General features: G+C 41.4%; 1 protein-coding gene across 7 annotated transcripts in view; it reads right to left on the reverse strand.

Annotated features, from left to right (window-relative positions):
* The window catches only part of rb1cc1 (RB1-inducible coiled-coil 1), a 246,401-nt gene that overhangs the window by 209,216 nt on the left and 13,444 nt on the right, over positions 1–23,741 (reverse strand). For 5 of the 7 annotated variants that reach the window (XM_085992919.1, XM_085992923.1, XM_085992922.1 and 2 more), the window contains exons 2-4: positions 16,025–16,146; positions 13,462–13,588; positions 8,829–8,999 (exon numbers count right to left, since the gene is read on the reverse strand). In XM_085992919.1, the coding sequence (XP_085849045.1) occupies positions 8,829–8,999; positions 13,462–13,588; positions 16,025–16,095 (369 nt within the window). In that variant the 5' untranslated portion in view covers positions 16,096–16,146. Of the gene's footprint in view, positions 1–8,828; positions 9,000–12,777; positions 12,951–13,461; positions 13,589–16,024; positions 16,147–23,741 lie in introns of those variants that run through there. The other 2 variants (XM_085992924.1, XM_085992925.1) reach the window with 2 other exon arrangements.

Here is a 23,741-nt window from a genome sequence, read left to right on the forward strand (position 1 = left end):
CTAGCCAAGAAAACAAAAGCACAGGGCAAGTCAGCTTATTTCTATTGTAACTTAAGCAAATAGATCAGAATGTATTGCAATACTTTATTATCCAAATATTTCCACTAATATGCTGTCAATGCTCCAGATTTATATTCCTTTGATAGCAATAAAAAAACTGAACAAAAATGTGAGAATTTCTAAATAGGCTGAATGAAAAACATTAAGTATCTAATCAAACAATTTAAATCAACATTTTTGTGCATCATAGATCTGTATCTGGACTGGAAGCTCACCAGAAATGTATCTGTACTTGTTTTTTGCATTGGTTTGTACATGGTGATTTTAGCATCATACATTTAATAAAGACATGTATTGCTTTTCATGATCTCAAGATGTCTAAAAGTGCTTCACAACCAATAAATTACTTTTGAAACTTTGTAACTGTTTTGTAGGTAAACGGTGCAGCCAATTTGCACACAGCAAGTTCCACTAACGGCAAATGATATAAATCACCAGCTCATCTGTTTTTGGCAGTGTCCATCAAGGGATAAATGTTGACCAGGAGAACTGCCCTGCTCTTCTTCAAATAGTACTACAAGATCGTTTACATCCACCTAAACAGGCACACTCAGTCCAATATCACATCTGAAAGATGGCAACTCCAGCAATCGCTTAGTATGGCACTAAAGTGTCAGCCTAGATCATGTGTTTTAAGTCCTAGAGTGGGGCTTGAACTCACTATCTTCTGGCTTGAGGAGAGTGTGCCATTACTGAACCAAGCTGACACTGCAAGTTAGGGAAGAGCATTGGTTATCGAACAAAAACCAAGAAATCATAATTATGATGCACAGACCTGCTTGCACAACTGACCAAAATTAATGGTCCAATGCTTTAAGATATGTTTTGCTGAAATATAGACAGTATTTAGATGGGGATGAAAAGTGGAACTGAATAGACTGTATAGGTGTGAAGAACCCTCCGAGAAGAAAAACAGTGTTTAATACGGCAACAGTCCTCCAGATCAGGCTGGTAACACAAACTCTGATGGGCAGATTCTCAAAGCACACATCAAGCCTATCTTAAGTATACAAGGTAACAATGCACTAAAGGCCTAGAAAGTTCAGGATGGCTTTGCAACTTGTCCACCCGATGCCATGACATTTTCTTGATTGGATCAGATTAGGCTTCATAAACACATTAATGAAAAACTTACTCATTTTCAATATTCAAAGAGATAGCAATTAAAATCTACCTGCAGGCTAGTCACCATTTCAGCTTCACTGTATGATTTTGCATATCCTTAAAATATGGTTGCAAAAAGTTGACAGAAAAAGGAAGAAAGAGCTCATCAAGAATGAAACCTTTAGGGATGTATGAAGTAACCTTGCCAGTGGAGGAAGAGAAGCCTTTGCAAGAAATGCACCGATTAGGCTGAAGGCAGAGTAGTCAACTGCATTAAAAGGAGTTGGAGAGGTGGTCAAGTAGGAACAATGTGTTGAATTTGTAGTCACACAAGATATTGTTGGTGACTCTGACCAGGGCAATTTCAGTGTTGTGGCAAGGCAAAAACAGACTAAAGGAATTCAAACAAGGAGTGTTGAGATTGGCAATAATGTGTCTAGAATCTTGGGAGAGGAATGAAAGGTTAAGAATGGGGAGATAGCTGGAGTTCAACAATTAGCTTTTTTGAGGAGGGGTTGCTGACATTAGTTCTAAAGGCTTGCAGCAGGGCGGGTGGGAACAGTACCCAAAGAAAGTGAGCAATTCACCCTGTACACAAGCAATGAACAAAGGACTTAGTTGATTGATCAGGACCTGGATGAGCAGGAGTTCAAGGAGCAGTAGTGGATATCTCGTGGAGTCGAGTCTAATGCTAGCTGGGGGCCATTTTTGTCTAGCATAGCATTCTAGCAGTCCCTTGAACTTAGTCGCAAGACTAAATGTAGTTTAAGAAAACAGGGTCATGCCCCCAGCCGAATTTGAAACAAATATTTGAAAGAGTTTCCAAAGCTGAGGGAGGAGCCAAGCCACATTCAAATAAACAAATACTGTATGGTTGGCTCAATTATGTATATGATGACTGGCAGTTACCTTTACTGAACAAGTTGAGATTAATCAAGGTCAGAAACATCAGAAAGAAAGGTTAGACTAGTTTAGCTGCCACACTTAGAAAGACTAATGGAGGTCCAGGTAGCTGAAGGCTCCATCAACACTGGTGGGGTGAAGGGAAGAAGGGACATGTACAAAGTCAGATGAACAAAGCTCTCAGAAAGGATTATAGGGCTGGAGTTAGAGTGGGCATGACCACGGAAGGATTTATAGAGGAGGATGAGGATTTCAATTGCATACTGGATAGGGAGTCCAGTGGTCAATTAGAATAGGGTTGATGGCGGAGCAGGGCTTAAGTCTGGGACAGTATGCCAGTGGCAGATATTTAGACAATTTAGAGATTAGAGGTAGGAGGATGGTAGATCAGCAAGGCGGCAGGTACGTGCAAGGGTTTCAGTTGCAGAAGGGTTGAGGCAGGCAATATTGCAGAGGTGCAAGTGGTCTTGCACATACATAGTGTGTGGGGTTTAAAGCTCAGCTATGGATCAAAAAAGACAAGATTGTGACTGGTCTGGATCAGCTTGAGAGAATGGTCAGCTTAGAGGGATTTGGAATCAGTGGCCAAGAAGCAGAGTTTGTGGCTTCAGTCATACAGATATTGAGCTGAAGATAGTTGCGACAACATAGACTTAATGTCAGTCAAGAAGTCAGGACAGTGCAAAGGCAAATCAAAAAATCAACCAGCATGTAGACCAGGAGGAGGAAGTGGATTAAGGAATGACTCCAGTTGGATCCCTGGGGAGACTCAAGGCGACAGTGCAGAGAAAAGAGGCCATTGATAAAGATGCACTGGCTATATTTGGAGAAATAGGAACCACAAAGGGCAGCCCAATGGCGCTAAATGACAGAAGAGGCGCTAGAGGATAGTGTGCTCAACCATGTTAAACACTGCAAATAGATCAAAACCAAGGCGGCATAATGTACCACAATCACAGGCTGTTTTTGTGCAGTGAAAAGGGCAGAAGGATTCAAACAGGCTTCTAGAGAGATCAGAGGTGACAATGCATTGGAAAAGGAGAAGTTAGAAATGGGGCAATAATTGGAGAGGACAGATGGGTCAAGGGTATAATAACAGCAATTTTGAGAGAGAGTATATTAACAGTAAATACAAAATAAGATTGTGATCATTTTCAACCCAAGATGGGATCTCAAAAGATATTAGCCTGGAACTTGCAGTCCTGATGACGGCAAACTGGCAGCATTCGCCGGCATTTCACTTTTGAAAGTGACCACAACTTCAGGATTTAGGGCATGTGCAGCCCAATGCGGAAATCCTGAAGTTGCGGTCTGTCATTCACTGCTGCTCCACAGGCTGCGCTGTGGACCCCCTCCAATGCTGACAACCAGTGTAATCTGTCAAATCATGGAAACTGATGAAAACTTTGGCTCTTCCACGGTAATACTGCTATTAAATACCCCATTAAAAGTTAGACCCTTTTGGATTAGGTGTAACTGGGGTTTTAACAGCATATTGACTGCTAAACAAACGTTATGGCCCTGAAAAACTAATTTTAATTTTGTGGAGTGTCAAATGTATCCATTTTAATAAAAATTAAAAAACTTAGAAAAAGTTAAATATTTTTTAAAAATGTGTTCATCTTTACTTCAGGTTTGCCTTTTCCCATGTGAGCCCTCACCTTTGTTTAACTCTCGCTAACATTTATAAAAAATGAAAATCAAAGGAGCTTACCCACTTTCTGATTCCCGGTGTGAGAATTCTGCATTTTGATTGGCTGCTTAGACAGCCTGTTGATGTCGCAGCAGCTCGCGTCAGGAATTTCCCATTAGCTTGCGTTCATTTCAATTACACGTCAGAAAAGCCAAAATTCTTGCCAGAGATCTTTGCGCAAAGCTTACTTCGGGGCCAGCGGCAAACGCCTTTGCTTCGCCGCTGGCCGCAAATTACTAGCAATTAATTCTAAGATACAGGAACAATCTAATTTTTGATTCACATCAGTACCTGGGGATCCTCAGGGATGCTAACATCAGTATGGAAGCATATTAAAAAAAGATAATAGGGCACTTTGTTGTTATGAAGAAAGATGAAAAAAGCAGTCGTAGTGCAGGTCAAATTAAGTGTAAAAGTCATTATTTCTTCATGGTTCAGAACTCCTAGGCATGCAATAGAAAGAATTCCTCCAACCCAGGTGCGATATCCAGGATCAAGTTGCAAAGCAGATTTGTACAAAAATGGGAAGCGGCTGCAGGGAGGGAGGGCAGGCTCCAGTCCACACTGACCTATCACAGAGCACTCTGGAGGGGAAGTCAGCCTCACGGTGGGCATGTCTCTTTGAAAATGTTCCTTATAAAAAAGGACCTATGCAGTTGCTGATTAATAAGCCTAGTATCAGACTAGGTATAAAACTTCATGGTGGCTGACACGATCCAAGCTGCCCTGTATAGGCCTTGCCACCACACTGAAAGCAGATGTCAATAATAAAGTTGAAAAACAGCTGCTGGAAGACATTATCTGGAGGCCAGATAATAGAACATACACAGATCCATCTCTTCCAGGTTGAGCTGTCTTCAAGATCATACACCTAGCAATGGAAATTCAGAACCAGGTCAACTGTTTGTGTAATGCAGGCAGGTCTGCAGTACTCCAGGGTACTATTAACTGGCCAGCCAATCACAATAATGGAATCTGGAGGGGTAGCCCCATCACTGGGATTGTTCACCCTCAGCTCCAGATAACCCTGCAAACCAAGCAAAATGCATTAAGATGCATTTAAGGGGCGGCTAGATAAGTACGAGGGACAAAGGAATAGAAGGATATGCAGGTAGAATTAGATGAAGTAGTCTTGTGTGGAGCATAAACTCCGACATAAACCAGTTGGGCCAAATGGCCTGTTTCTGTGCTGTAAATTCTATGTAGCAGGTAGGGTGGCACGGTCTGGAAAAGCAACTGGAAGATTAACGGTGCTCTGTACTGGTAAATTGTGTACTTTTAGCTGTTAAACTCAATGCACACTTGAGGATTCCAAAAACTTTGGCTCTGCAAACCTGCACAGAAGCGCTCCCATCTTAGGTAAGCAATATGTGTACCAATGGGAGAGTGCACACTCTGTATAGGGAAAATAAAATTCTGCACATGCAGGCCTCTCAGTTGGTTCAGAGACCGAAACAAGTGATGGTTTTTGCATGCGTCAGTGATCCAGCTAACAAAATGAAATTCAGCGCAGAAGCTAAGTGAGGACAGTAGGGAAGAGATGAGAGGAAGTCATCAGTGGGCAAGGGGTGAGATTTGAGAAAGCAGTAAACAAAGAATTTTGCAGAACACGTGGGAGGAATGGCAAAAGAAGTGCTGAAAAAGGAGGAAGTATCTGATTAAAAGAACAGGTTAAAACAGGGTTTGAAGGTGAATCTCTAATTCCTTAGAAATATGCTGTAAATATTTAATTATTTCATGCTCCAACCACTTGGGACTAATGTAAGAAGTCACACAACACCAGGTTATAGTCCAACAGCTTTATTTGAAATCACAAGCTTTCGGAGCGCTGCTCCTTCTTCAGGTGAAGTGGAGAAATGCATAAAGACACAGATTATATAGTCAGAGAATCATGTCAGATGTTTACAGGTAACCTTTCCAACTGCCATTTATCACACCTTGGCAGAGAGATAATCACAGCAGTCAAAGGTGTGAATGGTGTCCAAACAGGTCAGTCAGGGAAACATTACATCAAAGAACAATGAGGTGGGGTCACAAGGGGTCAAATATTGCAGATGCTGGGGTCTGTATGAAAAACAAAAAAAAGACAAAAAACATTTTTTTTGGCTGGAAATCACAGCAGGTCCGGCCGCATCTGTGTAGAGAGAACAAGCCAATGTCGACTTGAGTCTGGATGACCCTGCGTCAGGTGGGGTTACATGTAGCGTGACATGAACCCAAGATCTCGGTTAGGCCGTCCTCATGGGTGCGGAACTCTACCGCAAGCCCACGGACAACCTCACGATGCTTCACTTCTCCAGCTTCCACCCTAACCACGTTAAAGAAGCCATCCCCTATGGACAAGCCCTACGAATACACAGGATCTGCTCAGACGAGGAGGAACGCGATGGACACCTACAGACACTGAAAGACGCCCTTGTAAGAACGGGATATGACGCTCGACTCGTTGATCGACAGTTCCGACGGGCCACAGCGAAAAATCGCATAGACCTCCTCAGAAGACAAACACGGGACACAACCAACAGAGTACCCTTCGTCGTCCAGTACTTCCCCGGAGCGGAGAAACTACGCCATGTTCTTCGCAGCCTTCAACATGTCATCGATGATGACGAACACCTCGCTAAGGCCATCCCCACGCCTCCACTACTTGCCTTCAAACAGCCGCATAACCTCAAACAGACCATCGTTCGCAGCAAATTACCCAGCTTTCAGGAGAACAGCGACCACGACACCACACAACCCTGCCACAGCAACCTCTGCAAGACATGCCAGATCATCAACACAGATACCATCATCACACGTGAGGACACCACCCACCAGGTACATACTCATGTGACTCGGCCAACGTTGTCTACCTCATACGTTGCAGGAAAGGATGCCCCGGAGCATGGTACATCGGCGAGACCATGCAGACACTGCGACAACGGATGAACGGACACCGCGCAACAATCACCAGGCAGGAGTGTTCCCTCCCAGTCGGGGAACACTTCAGCAGTCAAGGACATTCAGCCTCCGATCTTCGGGTAAGCATTCTCCAAGGCGGCCTTCGAGACACACGACAACGCAAAATCGTCGAGCAGAAACTGATAGCCAAGTTCCGCACCCATGAGGACGGCCTCAACCGAGATCTTGGGTTCATGTCACGCTACATGTAACCCCACCTGACGCAGGGTCATCCAGACTCAAGTCGACATTGGCTTGTTCTCTCTACACCGATGCGGCCGGACCTGCTGTGATTTCCAGCCAAAAAAAATGTTTTGTCTGTTTTTTTGTTTTTCATACAGACCCCAGCATCTGCAATATTTGACCCCTTGTGACCCCACATCATTGTTCTTTGATGTAATGTTTCCCTGACTGACCTGTTTGGACACCATTCACACCTTTGACTGCTGTGGTTATCTCTCTGCCGAGGTGTGATAAATGGCAGTTGGAAAGGTTACCTGTAAACATCTGACATGATTCTCTGACTATATAAGCTGTGTCTTTATGCATTTCTCCACTTCACCTGAAGAAGGAGCAGCGCTCCGAAAGCTTGTGATTTCAAATAAAGCTGTTGGACTATAACCTGGTGTTGTGTGACTTCTTACATTTGTCCACCCCAGTCCAACTCCAGCATCTCCACACCACTTGGGACTAAGTTTTCAGGAAAAAATATAATTGCCCCTCATAACTGACTACGACAGCAACTCGCTAGATACTAAGCAGGTTTACATGGTGCATGCACTGTTGGACAACTCCGATGACTGCAAACAAGGTTCCTCCTCATTAGCAATGCTGTACCATTATCGTACGTTCTTGTTGCAATTTTTTCATTTTAATTCATGTGCTGCATTTGAAGCAAGTCAATAAAAAGGTTGGTTTCATCATTCTGGAGTCCCTTGCAAATGATTTTCATTTTCCATGTACAATATGCACCCCCTAAAAAGTGCACAACATCATTGATACGTTACTGTGGCAAGACTGCAGAAAAGTGAAAATTCAGATAGGGTGTTCAAACTGGAAAGAACTTCAGGGAGTAGCAAATTACATTTTTAATTTTTGGCCAGCATCATAAGGGAACTTGCACAAGTGCCTTACGTGAAGGAAAAAAATTACTACAAAATCCAGTTAATAAATCGCATCTCCACATATTTTATTAATTGCACCCATAGATTTTTTTTTTGGTTACGCTTGTGTGAACATTTTTGTACATTTAGGACATTTTTTACATTGCAATGCTGTTCTTGGATTGGAAGTAGGGTACACTGATGTGATGTAATATTTTATATCTGTTTCAAGCTAGAGGGCATTCATTACTCTTTATTTGAAGACCACAGTTTATTCAAGCCTGAGCAATGACTTGCTCAAGAACTACACTCTTGAACATTGATTTGTTTGAGGATCCCTTTTAAAGATTAACTATAAAATGACTGTGCTTATTTTCCTTTTTTTTAAAAAAGTTTCCCTACCTCCACTTGTTCTCTTTATCCCCAGCTCCAGCAACATGCAGAGCCGATGGCCAGTGAATTAGGATGCACCTTCCCGTGATACATAGCCAAATATTAGTAAAGCACATTTAATTACAATTTTTGAAGTGTCCAAAAATGTCATCGACCTCCACAGTGAGTACTCATGTGAGACTTCCACCCGCATTCTAGAACCCCACTAGTCGTTCAGGAAGGAGGGGTGGAGAAAGAGGAAGCAAGGAAGCTCCCCATCAAATTATTTTTTATAAAATTGCACCCAAATAGCATTAAGCTATAGAATATCTAACTAAAATCTGACAACCAAAAGGATCACCCTCATGCATTAACACTTTTAATTGGAGTGCTACAATCTAACAAAAGTGGCCAAAAAATAAAATCGCTAGTAGAGCAAGGACAAACCAGGCATCGCTCTGCATAGAGTGTCACTTCTGTACATCAGAAACATCCTGATTGATCAACAGTGACACAATGATTTATAGAACCATTTGCACTCCATGGCAGAGATTCAACATTTTACATTAACTCAGAAGATATATCAACAACTTTCAGTAACTTGTGTTAAATACAGACAAATTACATACAGATATGTTTATTAACCTTACCACAGCAAGCTGAGTTCTAGAGGCAACTGTGTGAAAGACAGCTGGCATCATAAGGGACTCCTCCACTTTCAGCCCCATCTCATTTTCTGCAGAAAACGTCGTCTTAGGAATAGTTGGTGCACGGTCACACAGAATCATCTCTTTGTTGTACAGAAATATGGGATTTGTATCCTGTGGTTTAAACATTTATAAAAAAGGAGTGAAGCTTAACATAAAAACATAAGAAATAGGAGTAGGAATAGACCACTTGGCCCCTCGAGCCTGCTCCGCCATTCAATAAGATCATGGCTGATCTTGGGCTCAAAGCCACTTCCCCGCCCGCTCCCCGTAACACTTCACTTTCTTATCTTGCAAAAACCTGTCTATCTCCACCTTAAATATATTTAATGACCCAGCCTCCACAGCTCTCTGGGGCAGAGAATTCCACAGGTTTACGTCCCTCAGAAGAAATTCCTCCTCATCTCAGTTCTAAAAGGGCGGCCCTTTATTCTAAAACTGTGCCCCCGAGTTCTAGATTTCCCCACGAGGGGAAACATCCTCTCTGCATCTACCTTGTCGAGCCCCCTCAGTATCTTGCATCTTTCAATAAGATCACCTCTCATTCTTCTAAATTCCAGTGAGTATAAGCCCAGCCTGCTCAACCTTTCCTCATAAGTCAACCCCCTCATCTCTGGAATTAACCTAGTGAATCGTCTCTGAACTGCCTCCAATGTAAGTATATCTTTCCTTAAATAAGGAGACCAAAACTGTACGCAGTACTCCAGGTGTGGTCTCACCAATACCCTGTACACTTGCAGCACGACTTCCCCGCTTTTATACTCCAACCCCTTTGAAATAAAAGGCCAATATTCCATTTGCCTTTTTGATTACTTGCTGTACCTGCATGCTAACTTTGTGTTTCATGCACAAGGACCCCCAGGTCCCTCTGAACTGTAGCATTTTTGTAATCTCTCTCCATTTAAATAATTTGCTTTCTTATTTTTCCTGCCAAAGTGTATAACCTCGCACTTTCCCACATTTTACTCCATCTGCCAAATGTTTGCCCACTCACTTAGTCTGTTTATATCCCTTTGCAGGTTCTTCGAGTCCTCTGCACAACTTGCTTTCCCACCCATCTTTGTATCATCAGCAAACTTGGCTACATTACATTCAGTCCCTTCATCCAAGTCATTAAATGTAGATTGTAAATAGTTGAGGGCCGAGCACCGATCCCTATGGCACCCCACTACAGGAAACTTTGGTTTATCCGGAGGTTGTATGTCCGGAAACCTCGATCTAACGGCAGAAATCAGCAGCCGTTTTGTTAGTTTTTTTTTCTTCTCCTAGCATTTTTTTTTTTTTTAATAAAGACAGTCAGTCTCTGGAAAGCCTCTCTGAAGCTGTTGCTAAGGTACAGAGAGGCTTCCAAGGTACAGGCCGACTGTTTACAAGCTGTTGCTAAGCAACAGTGTTTGTTGTCAGATACGGAGATGAAAACCTCCGTATCCTTCAACATTAGCGCTGGTCTGTCCGGAAGTTTTCATAGATCGGCATCACGCCGGTCCCGGATATCGCGAAGTTTCCTGTAGTTACCTTTTGCCAACCGGAAAATGACCCATTTAAAATTTAACTAAATGCGTTCGAAGTGTCTTTCTACAGGACAGGAATGAGTAGCAGCTTAGTTATGGAAACTTATTAGAACACCCTGCTAGTCTTAAAGCATGACAATAGTAGAAATTTATACAAGTGATCATATCGTTAATGATTGCTCATCAATTAAAATGACTATACAGATCACATTCTGTCATATATATTTCAAATTGATGCATGGATTCAATCCATATGTACTGTGCTAAATAATGAAAAAAAGTTGCAATTTAATAACAAAAGAGTAAAGCCATAGGCAACCAATATTGGCAGATCATGGTGATAGTTATAGGCTTCAGGATGACAGACAGGATGGTGAAACGGGCAGAAGCGTGGCAGATGGCGTTCAATGTGAAGTGTGAAGTGATGCACTTTGGGAGGGCTAATATGGAAAAGCAGTATATTATAAAATGGTACAATTTTGAAAAGTGTAGATGAGCAGAGACACCTTGGTGTCCACATACACAAATACTTATAGGTGGCATGGTTGATAGTGGTTGAAAAAACATAGCTTACTTGGGTTTATGAATAGAGGAATAGAATATAAAAGCAAAGACATCATGCTAGAACTTTATAAACTACTGGTTAGGCCTCAGCTGGAGTATTGTGGAGGATTCTGGGCACCACACTTCAGGAAAGATGTAATGACCTTACAAAAGGTTTACCAGGATGTTGCCAGGGATGAGACACTTCAGTTATGAAGAGGTTGGAAAAGTTAGTATTGTCCTCCTTGGAACAGAGATGGTTAAGAGGAGACCTAAGAGATTTTCAAAATGAGAGGTTTTGATAAAGTAAATAGGGAAAAAGTATTTCCTCTGGTGAGTGGGTCAATAACTAGAGGTCATAGATTAAAAATCATCGCCAAAAGATCTAGAGGGGAGGCAAGGAGAATTTTTTTCCCCCCCCCCCCAAGAGTTCTCAGCATCTGGAATGCTCTACCTTAAAACGGTGATGGAAGCAGATTCCATAAATAATTTTAAAAAGGGAGGTGGATGGGTATTTGAGGATGAGGAACTTATAGGGTTACAGACAAAAATTGGGGATGTGGGACTAAGCACGGCTGCTCTTTCAAAGAGCCAGCACAGGCATGAAGAGCCAAATGGCCTCCTTCTATGATTCTATGAATATTAAAGACTGAGCACACCTAAATTATGGATAAATTGAAAAAGTCAAAATACTGGAGTTTTTGTTTAGTTTTTGCAAAGTACTAATCTTACATCATACATGTTATATTTTTGATCAATTACTTCCTGGGTATGACAACTCCATGGTCACAGTAACCACTTTGTTCCAAACAGACAGATCATCTCTACCTATACCTATCCTGATACACTTAATAGGTTTCCCCAAGATATTTATCCAATTTTCTAAAAATTGACAGCATTTATTTTTTTGCCGAGTCTTTGCAGAAACATTACAGTGGGGCATGGAAAGATAACACACAAATCTTCCTAATCCCAAATCTTGCTGGAAGCTAATTCATTTTATACATATGTTCTCTAGTTCAACAATTCAAGTTAATGTGTTAGCATCTATGTTACCCTTCCCTCTCATAATTTTCTGTTTCTATCTGCCTCTCTGGAAAAAAGATAGACAAGTGTAGCAAATCCCTCAAATTTTCAGATCTAAAAATTGCAGAACTCAATCTTGGCCACTTTACTCTGAATCCTCTCCAATGCACCAAGATCCTCCTAAAGTTAGGCTAGACAAAAATGCACAAGTTTCCAAATGTTGCCTCACTAATTGCCTATATATAGTTAGCACAACTTGTTTCAATGCAAGGTCAAGATGCCAGTGAAGGGAGTTGAGACAGAAGATCAGCCATGATCTCATTGAATGGCAGAGCAGGCTCGTAGGGCCGAATGGCCTACTCCTGCTCCTATTTCTTATATTCTTATGACCTACCTGACTCATCTTACTGATGTGTTTTATATTGACTGGACACCTTTAGTACATAATCATCCAAAACCATGTTCCACATTTGCTAACATAATTCAGGCTTCCTGTAACAATGTTCATAGACTTTAATCTCTATTGAAGTCCATCTGCCACTATTTAGTCCATCTACTTAATTGTCCTGCATCTCTTTGAAAGCCAATCTCTCATACTCATTCTTGTCACATAGCTTGGCGTCTGCTGTGCACTGCTAACCTAGTTTTCAACGCAATTAGCCATTAATTCCAGGATCTTTAACCTCTTACAAGTTTTAAATCATGAATCTTTAAATGGCATATAAACATCTAGGTAGATAGTGGCCCATATTTTCCGATCGCAGGCCTCCCGTGGGCAGAGACATGGAATCTGGAAAAATCTACGCCCTTACCAGAGGGCTCCCGGGATGCACACGCTTCCGATCCTGGGCCTCACCAAACTCCAAGTGCGCAGGGCCCACGTATCCCAGAGGCGCATGTAGTTCGCAGTGTCCCTAGTATCACATGGGCCACGGGGAGCCAATCAAAGAAGGGAATCGCCCTTCTTAACACTTGACAGCGAGACCTGTCAAATATACGAATGGCGATCACCCCAAAAACATAGTAAAACTTTAAATAAATTTCAAAAAACACATTTTTAAAATGACTTGAAATTACAATAAATTAAGTATTTTAAACAAAAATTTAATTTTTTGAAAAATATTTAAAAAATTTACGGGGCTAAAAATAAACTTACCTTAAATGATAAATGAGTGAAATTTTTTTTATTACTTTTTTTCAACTCTTATCCTGGTAAAAGCAGGCCTTAAGAATTGTAAAGGTTTTCTCCACTGTACACTAGAACAAATTAGCCAAAACTACAATGGCAAATAAAAAAATGAAATGCACATATATGATGAACAAAAAAAGTTGTTTTAACAGTGCATACTCTAATTATGAAAGAAATTATGTCATTTTCTACACTTCATCTATATCTAAATGTAATGTTTTTGCCCAATGCAGTGCAGTACCATTGAGCTCTTAATGGAACTTTCTTAAATCAAGGACTTGTTTGTACAGATTTAATGGTAACTTACCGTCCCAGCACTGTAGCTACAAACACGCTTGTCTGCAACCATGCACTCTCCTCCATTGACGACCAACACCTGATGCTGAGCCGCAATCTTATATTTAGCTTGGATGGCATGTTTAAGGTCTGCAACACTGAAGTTACATATTTACAACATTTAACTAAAGAATAAAGTTGAAAATCTCAATTCTTAAGCTACCCCATGGGACTCAAATAGTAACTTTTTAAAAATTCAATTATTAATTGCAAATTATGTAATATATACATCAATTGTAAATATACTTAACATGAGATCAGACAAAAAACTTCAGAATTGATTTTTTAAACATTTTTAAGTAGAGACCTAAAAATGTTGTGCAAGGGATTGCTATATATTTGGCCATATGGCCAGATAATAGTAACTTCAGCACCACTGCATGGCTGGTAACATGGCGATCGAAAATAAATGTTAAGAGTTCTGCAATGTAAAACGCTATGGGTATTCAATATTCCCTCTTTATCTCTGTCCCTCAAGTACACCACTTAGTTCAACTGCAAAGTAGTTACTTAAATATCAGCTGGGGTAGAAGAGAGGGGGAGGCAGGCTAGCAGTCTTGTGTTGAATTTATGACAAATTTAAGTGGCGCGTTTTTGCCAGCATCTATAATGGCAGGAACTCCCAAATTAGAAAATTCAGAATGTAATCCATCAATAAGTATGATTACCCACTTCCAGTTTATGTCATGTTTCACACTGGATTATGGATATTATGTCTATTCCTTGTGCTGTAACAGAGCCAACATGACATTATTCCAAAGTCATACCAGGCCATGATGGAAGCAAAAAAGCCAAAGCTGCTTTAGAACTAATGTTCATAGATTTGAAATTTTGTAACTAAGTGCAAATGTGTTGGGAAAAGCCCAGATCAAACATGGCAATTTATACAATAAAAACAGAAAATGCTGGAAATACTCAGCTGAAATGTTAACTCTGTTTCTCTCTCCACAGATGCTGCCTCACCTGCTGAGTATTTCCAGCATTTTCTGTTTTATTTCAGATTTCCAGCATCTGCAGTATTTTGCTTTGGTGCGGCAATTTATACGTTCTGCTGTTAGTGATCTTCCCCAATTCACAGCTGTATTTAAAAAAATCTTAGATCATTTTGTACAATAGCAGCTTGTAGCACAGACTCTGTTTACACAGAGAAGGAACTAATTGTTCATCTTAACAGCACCAGTGATGGATCTCCTAAGTAAATTTGCAAAATCCACGAGTATTGAAGTGCAGAGCTTGGGCCATCCTGGCAAAGGTAAAACTTGACCCATGTTCCCCAGATATCTTTGAGATACAAGTGTCAGATGTAGTGTATCCTCATACTCTTCTCGTGTTTGCAATTCAGATAATCTCAAAAGAATAAACTAAATCAGCAACATCCTTTAATCCTCTAATGTCATCATGCACAATAGACTGAACCAAAACTCAGAGTATGCCAGGTGCTGAAACACTATTTTTATTTAAATACAAGACTGCTATTCCAACTCTGAAGTTCCAGTGAAAGTATGCTATGCAAAAGTTATCGTCAAGAAAAAAAATGATGACAGGATGTCCAGAATATGAATCCAAGTTTTGGCATATATTGGAACAAGCGCAAAAATAAAGTGCTCCATTGAGATGATCCTAATTTCATAAGCTGTGTAATGAAATCTGTTTGTCTTGATCCTGTATTCGTTTTGCACTCATGTATATTACCCTCCCCCACTGTGTATAGTTTCACTTCCTCTTTCCTGGCTAACCTGGGAGGTTCCAGGTCTTGGCTCTTGGCTCCGCCCCTGACTTCTCTTACATAAAGATCCCAGGATCTGTATGACTCATTCCTGTGAACCAGTCGGCGTGTTGAGATGTTAGCTCTGATCTTAGGTGATTAAAAGCCAACTTGTTTAAGTCTATAACTTCTAGTTTTGTGGTTATTGAAGGCCCATCAAGCTGGAAATGGCAATTCAAGACAGAAAGTAGTTTGAGAATTTTTCCTACTGGGGCAGGAACAGCAGGGCCATAAAACTAATTGTGGGGGAAGAGGGTAAAGAATTGAGGAATGGTCTCTAGACAGGGTTTCTTTGTGGTATAGACATAGGGTAAGTCAGAATACAACTCGCAAAAAAGGGAGACTGTCCCATTGATTTTTCCATGTTGAACTGATCATAAAATATATGCAGATAGAAGAATGAACCTCCCAAGACCAACTGAATGCAAATCCATAGGTATGTATTTTGGTTCATCGCTGTAGTTGAAGTTTTATGTTCCTTTTAATGTTTAGTAAATATGCAAACAATAAAATTATTTTTAAAAACAAAAAAGCAGCTGCATCAAATTTGGTTATTAAACACCTATGCCACGAGAGAATGCAAAAACGCTAGTTATGTTTTTAAAGATGTGTAAATGTACTCATGGATTAGTGGGTATAAAACATGTACTGCACAGGTCAGAGACAATGCAGACAGACATCAATATCACAGCAAACATTTTGAACTTATTTTCTGCATTAAAAGTCTTTGGGAACTGTAGTTGGTAAAATTCTGAAAGTATGTACTTACGTCTGTACAGCAAGTTCTGTGTCAAATGTAAGGGTAGTTCCAGTGTTAACCAGAAATACATACAACTTCATGTTGCTACGACCACTTCCTTCAGTTTTCAACTTACTTTAGTCATTTATCACCTATTATCAACAAAATACATTAAGTATAAATTTATAAATGCATTCAAAAATAATGTACAAGATTACAACAATGTACAGATTTGCAAGCAGTGATTCAAATCTATAAAAAATAAAATTGTTCAACGTGTTGCAAAATCAAATAACTGGATACAATAATCAGAGTTTCTTCTGAAGCCGAGCACATATAATTGTGCTGACAACTGTCTAATCTTTGGCCCTCCATTCATCAGGATACTCCTGCAGCTGTCAATCTGCTCAACCTCTCCCTCACCTCCACCTTTAATGCCATTGTCTTCAATTAATTCTCTCCCATTCTGATCAGTCGACATCCCCCCCAGACACCCCTGGCCTAGCACTGATCCAGCAGCTTTCTCTAGTTTCTTTCCTACCTCTCTTCATGGCCTTTCAGAGCTCATCTTATCCATGAGACCCATCTCCTGACTATACTTCAAAAGTACTTCATTGGCTGTAAAGTGCTTTGGGACATCCTGAAGTTGTGAAAGGCGCTATATAAATGCAAGTTTGTACTTTCTTTTGCTCCCTTTCCACCTTGAATGTGCTGCAATTTCCTCCAGTTAAACATTGGGAAAATAACACCATCTTTGGCCCCTGCCACAAACGCTGTACCCTCGTCATTTATTGCATCCCCCTCCCCGACCACTGTCTTGTGTTGAACCAGACTGCTTGCAATCTCAGCATCCTATTTAACCCAGAGCCAGGCTTCCGACCCCATATCCTCTCCATCACAAAGATTGCCTACTTCCACATAATGGGCTGGAATTTGCAGTGGGTAATAAAGATGAACAGCGTTCGCCATTATTACCCCTTTGAAACTGACCACAACTTCAGGATGTAGCACATCCACATCTAAATGCGGAAATCCTGAAGTTAGGATCATAGAATAGTACAGCACAGGAGGCCATTCGGCCCATCAAGTCTGCGCCGGCTCTTTCAAAGAGCAATCCAGTTAGTCCCATTCCGTCAGTCTTACCCCGTATCCCCGCAATTTTTTCTCCTTCAAGTATTTATCCAATTCCCTTTAAGGCTACTATTGAATCTATATCCACCACCTTATCAGGCAGTGCATTCTAAATCCTAACCGCTGAGTAAAAAAGTTTTTCCTCATGTTGCCTCTGGTTCTTTTGCCAATCACCTTAAATCTGTGCCCTCTCGTTATCAACCCTTCAGCTATTGGAAACAATCTCTCTTTATTTACTCTATCTAAATACTTAATGATTTTAAACACTTCTATCAAATCTTCTCTTAGCCATCTCTGCTCCAAGGAGAACAACCCCAGCTTCTCTAGTCTATCTATGTAACTGTATTCCCTCATCTCTGGAACCATTCTAGTAAATCTCTTCTGTACCCTCTCCAAAACCTTCATGTCCTTCCTAAAGTGTAGTGCCCAGAATTGGACACAGTACACCAGCTAGGCCGAACTAGTATAACTTCCGGGTTTTCGTACTCAATGGCCCAGAAATTCGGGTCGGGGGCTTCCCGCGGGTGCAAGCCCCCGATCTGCACTTACCTTGCGCGCCGGCCGTTGAGCTGTGGGCTCCCGTGGAATTCCGATCCGGGGCCTGGTCCAGCTGCCGGCGCGCAGTGCTTGCGTATCCCAGGGGCGCAGTTAGTTTGATGCGTCCCCTGGGATCACGTGGGCCATGGGCAGCCAATCGGAGCAGGGAATGCTCCATTCATAAGTCTGACAGGAAGTGCTGTCAAGACTTATAAATACTACGGCCCCAAAATAGCACTAAATCTTCAAAAAAAAATTTTAAAACATCGTATTTTTTAAATAAACTATAAATCACATGAAATAACTTTTAAACAATAATTTAAATTTTTGAAAAAAATAATTTATTCTAACGGGGCTAAAAATAAACTTACCTTGCTTTAAAGTATTTAAAAATAATAAACCTGTGGGAAAAAATGTTTTAATTTTAATTAATTCACCACTTACCTTGCTTTTTTATATTTCTAAATTCTGCAGGCTTACCCTCACGGAAAAACCTGTAAAAAAAAACCTAAGTTTGATGTGCACGCGCAGCCTCCCCTGCGCACGCGTTCGACCTCTGAACCCCTTCGTTCAGAGGAACGGAAGTGCCGGTTTCCCACGCATGCAGGAAACCGGCACTTCCATCGGGCCTACGGGTGAGTATCCCGTGCGTACTCACCCGTCGAGACCCGAATTTCTGGGCCTATGCCTCTATTTATAAAGCCCAGGCTCCCTGGTTCCCTGTCTGAGAATTCTGCAATGTAATTAGCTGCTTAGACAGCTTATTGATGTCACAGCAGATCGCACTAGTGAATTCCCACTACAGAGTACCAAAATCAATTTTGCGGCGAAAAAGACAAACTTGTCACAGAGATTGGGATCTCTCTGGGCAGCTTTCTTCGAGGTCAGCGGCCAACGCCTTTGCTTTGCCGCTGATCACACATTACAGGCCATTAAGTAACATTGCCCATCTCCAACCCTGTCTGAGCCCATCTACTGCCGAAACCCTCATCCATGCATTTATCACCTCCAAACTCAAGGAGGGTCGATGAGGGTAGTGCGTTTGATGTAGTCTATATGGATTTTAGCAAAGCTTTTGATAAGGTATATATATATATAAGTTATAGAGCGTACCTACACGTGCGTTATATCCAAAGAAAGCTTACGATTCCGGAACGGTCATAAGTGTATTTCCTTTTCGGTCGGACAAAAATTGTTCAGACAATATACAAAAAACCTTCAAAATTCCACTCATTATCTGCTAATTAGCATTGAGTGACTTAAAGGTTGACCAATCCTGTGACCCGATGATTGGCCAATCCTACAGTTCAGTCACCTGATGGTTGGCCAATCGTTGCGTCTGTGGGCGGGACTAATGATTTTCAACTCAGGCATCGGGCAGCCATTACTTCAACTACTTCCAGCTCAAAATCTGCTAAACCAGCTTCGAAAAAGTTAGTATCTCTTTTTAAAAATAAACCAAAAACGTTTTATAAGTACTTTCACTTTCATCTTTCAAGGTATTAAAAGGTAGAAATTAGGGTTGCAAAGGGGTGGAAAGTTTCCGGTAAATTTCCGGAAATTTTCCACGGGAAGTTTAGCTTGGGAATTTTGCCCAAAAAAGCACATGCTAGCATAATATTGTTTTTTTTGTATTTCTTTCCCCCCCCCCCCACAGGTCCTCTCTTAAAATTACTAACAGAGATGGAATCTTAATTATTAAGGAATTTCTTAATCAATATATGTTTATCTTCTTACTTGGCTTGTTTTAATAATTACAAGTATGGATAACCATAGCCAGAAGAATGCAGATGAGTGCCTTGCTCGAGCTGTATATGCAACAGGCTCACCCCTCATGCTCACAGCCAATGTGTACTGGAAGAGATTTTTCAATGTTATTCGCCCTGCACACTGTCCTCCCACCAGACATGCTTTGTCTACTTATTTGCTGGAGGCTGAGTATAACAGAGTCCAAGGAAAGCTCAAAGAAACGATAGCGATGGCAGACTGTGTTGTAGTTATCTCAGATGGGTGGTCAAATGTACGAGGGGAGGGCATCATAAACTACATCGTCTCCACTCCTCTCCCAGTGTTCTTCAAGAGCACAGACACGAAGGACAACAGACACATACATTGCTGATGAGCTGAAAGCGGTCATCAACGATCTTGGATCACAAAAGGTCTTTGCAGTAGTTACTGACAATGCTGCAAATATGAAGGCTGCTTGGGCTCAAGTGGAGGAGGCCTACCCTCATATTAAGTCTATTGGGTGCGCAGCTCATGGGCTTAACCTGCTCCTCAAGGACATCATGGGTTTGAGAACCATGGAAGCACTGTACAAGAGAGCCAAGCAAGTTGTTAAGTATGTCAGGGGAAAACAGGTAGTTGCAGCAACCTACAACTCCAAGCAAATGACAAAGAACAAGAACACCACACTGAAGCTGCCCAACAACACTAGATGGGGTGGTGTTGTCATAATGTACAACAGCCTTCTGGAGGGTAAGGAGTCGCTGCAAGAAATGGCAATATCCCAGTCTGGGGATATGGAAACCACCATCAAGAAAATACTGCTGGATGATGTGTTTTGGGAGAGAGTGGTTAGCAGCCTTAAACTACTCTCACCAGTAGCATCTGCAATTGCTCAGATTGAAGGAGATGACGCTGTCTTGTCAGATGTTCTCAGGCTTTTTACTGATTTAAAAGAACAAATCAACATTGCCCTACCCACATCCCTGCTGCTCAAAGCAGAGGAGAAGGCAATTGTTCAATTCATACAGATGCGTCAAGAATTTTGTGTCAAGCCGATTCATGCTGCAGCATACATGCTGGACCCAAAGCATATTGGGAGACCAATACTTTCTGGAGAACAGATCAACAGTGCTTACAGTGTGATTTCTACCCTCTCACACCATCTCAATCTGGATGTTGGCAAAGTTCTCTACCAAGCAAGGTCTTTGGAATGGGGATGGGATATGGGAATCATGCAAGCATATCAGTGCACATACCTGGTGGAAGGGACTTTGTGCATCTGAGGCCCTGTCACCTATTGCATCGGTGATACTCCAAATCCCACCTTCATCAGCGGCCTCTGAACGAAACTGGTCACTTTTTGGGAATACGCATACAAAGGTGCGCAACAGGCTGACTAACGAGAGTGGAGAAACTGGTGGCTATCCGGGCGAACCTAGAACTTATTAAGCCAGATACAGAAGTGTCCACCACACAGCTAGACACTGACACAGAGGAGGAAATGGACACGCCAGAGTCAGAGAATCAGGAGGAGCAATGAGGAGTAGAAGACTCAGAAGACTCATGAGTAGAAGACTCAAAGGGACAAAATAAGGACAAATTACAGGCTAAATAAGCTGACGCTCTTTTTATTTTATTTTAGATGGGTCTTTTTTGTGGGGGTTCAATAAAGTTCAAAATTATAACCTAAATAAAGTTTTGAAAGCCTGTTTTTATTTGTATGGAACAGTATGTCTATTTTGACGACAAAGATAATAAGGGTCAGAGACAAAAACTATCAGTGTGCAAAAAAACTCAAAATTCCCAAAAATTCGCATGGAAAGTTTCCTCTTTTAAAAATTCCCAGAATTTTGCAACCCTAGTAGAAGTGTTGCCCGGCAGCAGATTCAGAGACAGGGCCGAAAGCCTGGGACTCAATTTAAACCGCCCAGCCCAAAACAGTTAGTCTCTCTTTTAAAAATAACATAAGATTTACAAAAAATGTTTTATAAGTACTTTAACTTTCATCTTTCGAGGTATTAAAAAAGGTAGAAATGTTGCCCGGCAGCAGATTCACAGAGGGACAGAGAGACAGGGCCGAAAGCCTGGGACTCGATTTAAACCGCCCGGCCCAAAACAGCTCTGGCAACGCCGGGCTCCCTATATATATATATATGCAGATGATACAAAAATTGGCCGTGTGGTTGATAATGAAGAAGAAAGCTGCAGACTGCAGGAAGATATCAATGGACTGGTCAGGTGGGCAGAACAGTGGCAAATGGAATTCAATCTGGAGAAGAGCAAGGTAATGCATTTGGAGAGGGCTAACAAGGCAAGGGAATACACAATAAATGTTAGGACTCCAAGAAGTGCAGAGGATCAGAGGGACCTTGGAGTGCATGCTCACAGATCCCTGAAGGTTGCAGGACAGGTAGATAAGGCAGTTAAGAAGGCATATGCAATATTTGCTTTTATTAGCCGATGCATAGAATATAAGAGCAGGGAGGTTATGCTTGAACTATATAAACCTGGTGTTTTATTAGGCCGCAGATAGAATACTGCATGCAGTTCTGGTCACCACATTACAGGAAGGATGTGATTGCACTAGAGGGTGCAGAGGAGATTTACGAGGATGTTGCCTGGGCTGGGGAATTTTAGCTATGAGGAAAGATTGGATAGGCTGGGGTTGTTTTCTTTGGAACAGAGAAGGCTGAGGGGAGACCTAATTGAAGTGTATAAAATTATGAGGGGCCTAGATAGAGTGGATAGGAAGAACCTATTTCCCTTAGCAGAGGGGTCAATAACCAGGGGGCATAGATTTAAAGTAATTGATAGGAGGTTTAGAGGGGATTTGAGGAGAATTTTTTTCACCCCGAGGGTGATGGGGGTCTGAAACTCACTGCTTGAAAGGGTGGTAGAGGCAGAGACCCTCATCACATTTAAAAAGTACTTGATGTGCACTTGAAGTGCCGTAACCTACAAGGATACAGATCAAGTGCTGGAAAGTGGGATTAGGCTGGATAGCTCTGTCAGCCGGCACAAACAAGATGGGCTAAATGGCCTCCTTCTGTGCTGTAAATTTCAATGATTTTATGACGCTATTCCAATGTTCTCCTGGCCAACCTCCCAAAGCTTCAGCAAATACAAAATTCTGCTAATATTCGATCCTGCACCCATCAGTACTGTCCTTGCTGACCTATGTTGGCTCCTCGTCACCCAATAACTCCAAGTTAAAATTCTCATTGTTGTGTTTAAATCTCTTCATGGCCTCACCTCCTCCAGTCCTAATATCCCCCCATAACTCTGCAGTCCTCTTTTGTGAATCTTCTCTCCCTTCACACCACTACTGTCAGCCATTTAGGCCCAAAGTTCTGAAATTTCCTCCTTACACCTCGCAGCCTCTCCTCCTTTAAGACCCACCTCTGATCAAGCTTTTGGTCACCCTTGCCAATAACTCCTCCTTTGGTTTGACATCCATGTTTGTCTGATTACACCTCTGAAATGCCTTGCAGCATTTTTAATAGGTGAAATACAAATGCTTGCTGCTCTTTTCACCTTACACTGCCGCTCTTACCCATAAACACAAGAAAACCAAAAAGACAAAATTGTTTAGCACCAACATGCTTCACATTACATACAAGAACACTCAAGGATGAGTTAAAGATGAGAAGGCCCTTAAGTTAACCTTACTCTTACAGCCTAACATTCAACTGAGTTTTGAACTCTCAAAGGCCTTGCCTCTGCTAACTTGTCGGTAGGTTATTCCAAACATTGATCACCCTTTGAGTACAAAAAGCCTTGCTAATATTGGTTTTAAATGTACTTGGCACTAATTTAAATTAGTGTTATCTGGTCCTACTAACCTAATATTAACAAGTATTCCAGGTTTTGTATCTATACTATTTAATATTTTATATACAAGCCATTATACTTTTTTTCTCTCTAGACTATACAACTTGAACTTCTTTATCTTTCCTTGCAGCTCATCCCCTGCACACTTCAATAAATTTGCATTGCTCTTTTCTGCACCCTTTCCCATGGAAGTACATCTGTGGTAACCAAAACTGAACAAAGTATTCCAGTTGTGGTCTGAAGAGGACATTGTAATGCCTTCTCTGCAGACTTATACTCTGCCAATCTGGCTATACATCCCAACATTCTACTATTATTAATGTCTTTGCCTCATGGTTTGTTACATCTGGGCTAATTCTGCTGCGTTTAAACTGGGTTGGAACTTGCTGGAAAAATAACAGCATGTTATCAATGCACGCCGTTATTAATGTGCAAATCGGCCAGTAAGTCCTGGGGATTAAGAGATACACCATGAGCTGCGCATATCCAGAACTTGGTTGATTTATGCCCTTCCGCTGTT

The sequence above is a fragment of the Somniosus microcephalus genome, chromosome 7, assembly GCF_052327205.1.
Source record: "Somniosus microcephalus isolate GS21.2 chromosome 7, FLI_Smic_1.0, whole genome shotgun sequence".
Lineage (NCBI taxonomy): Eukaryota > Metazoa > Chordata > Chondrichthyes > Squaliformes > Somniosidae > Somniosus > Somniosus microcephalus.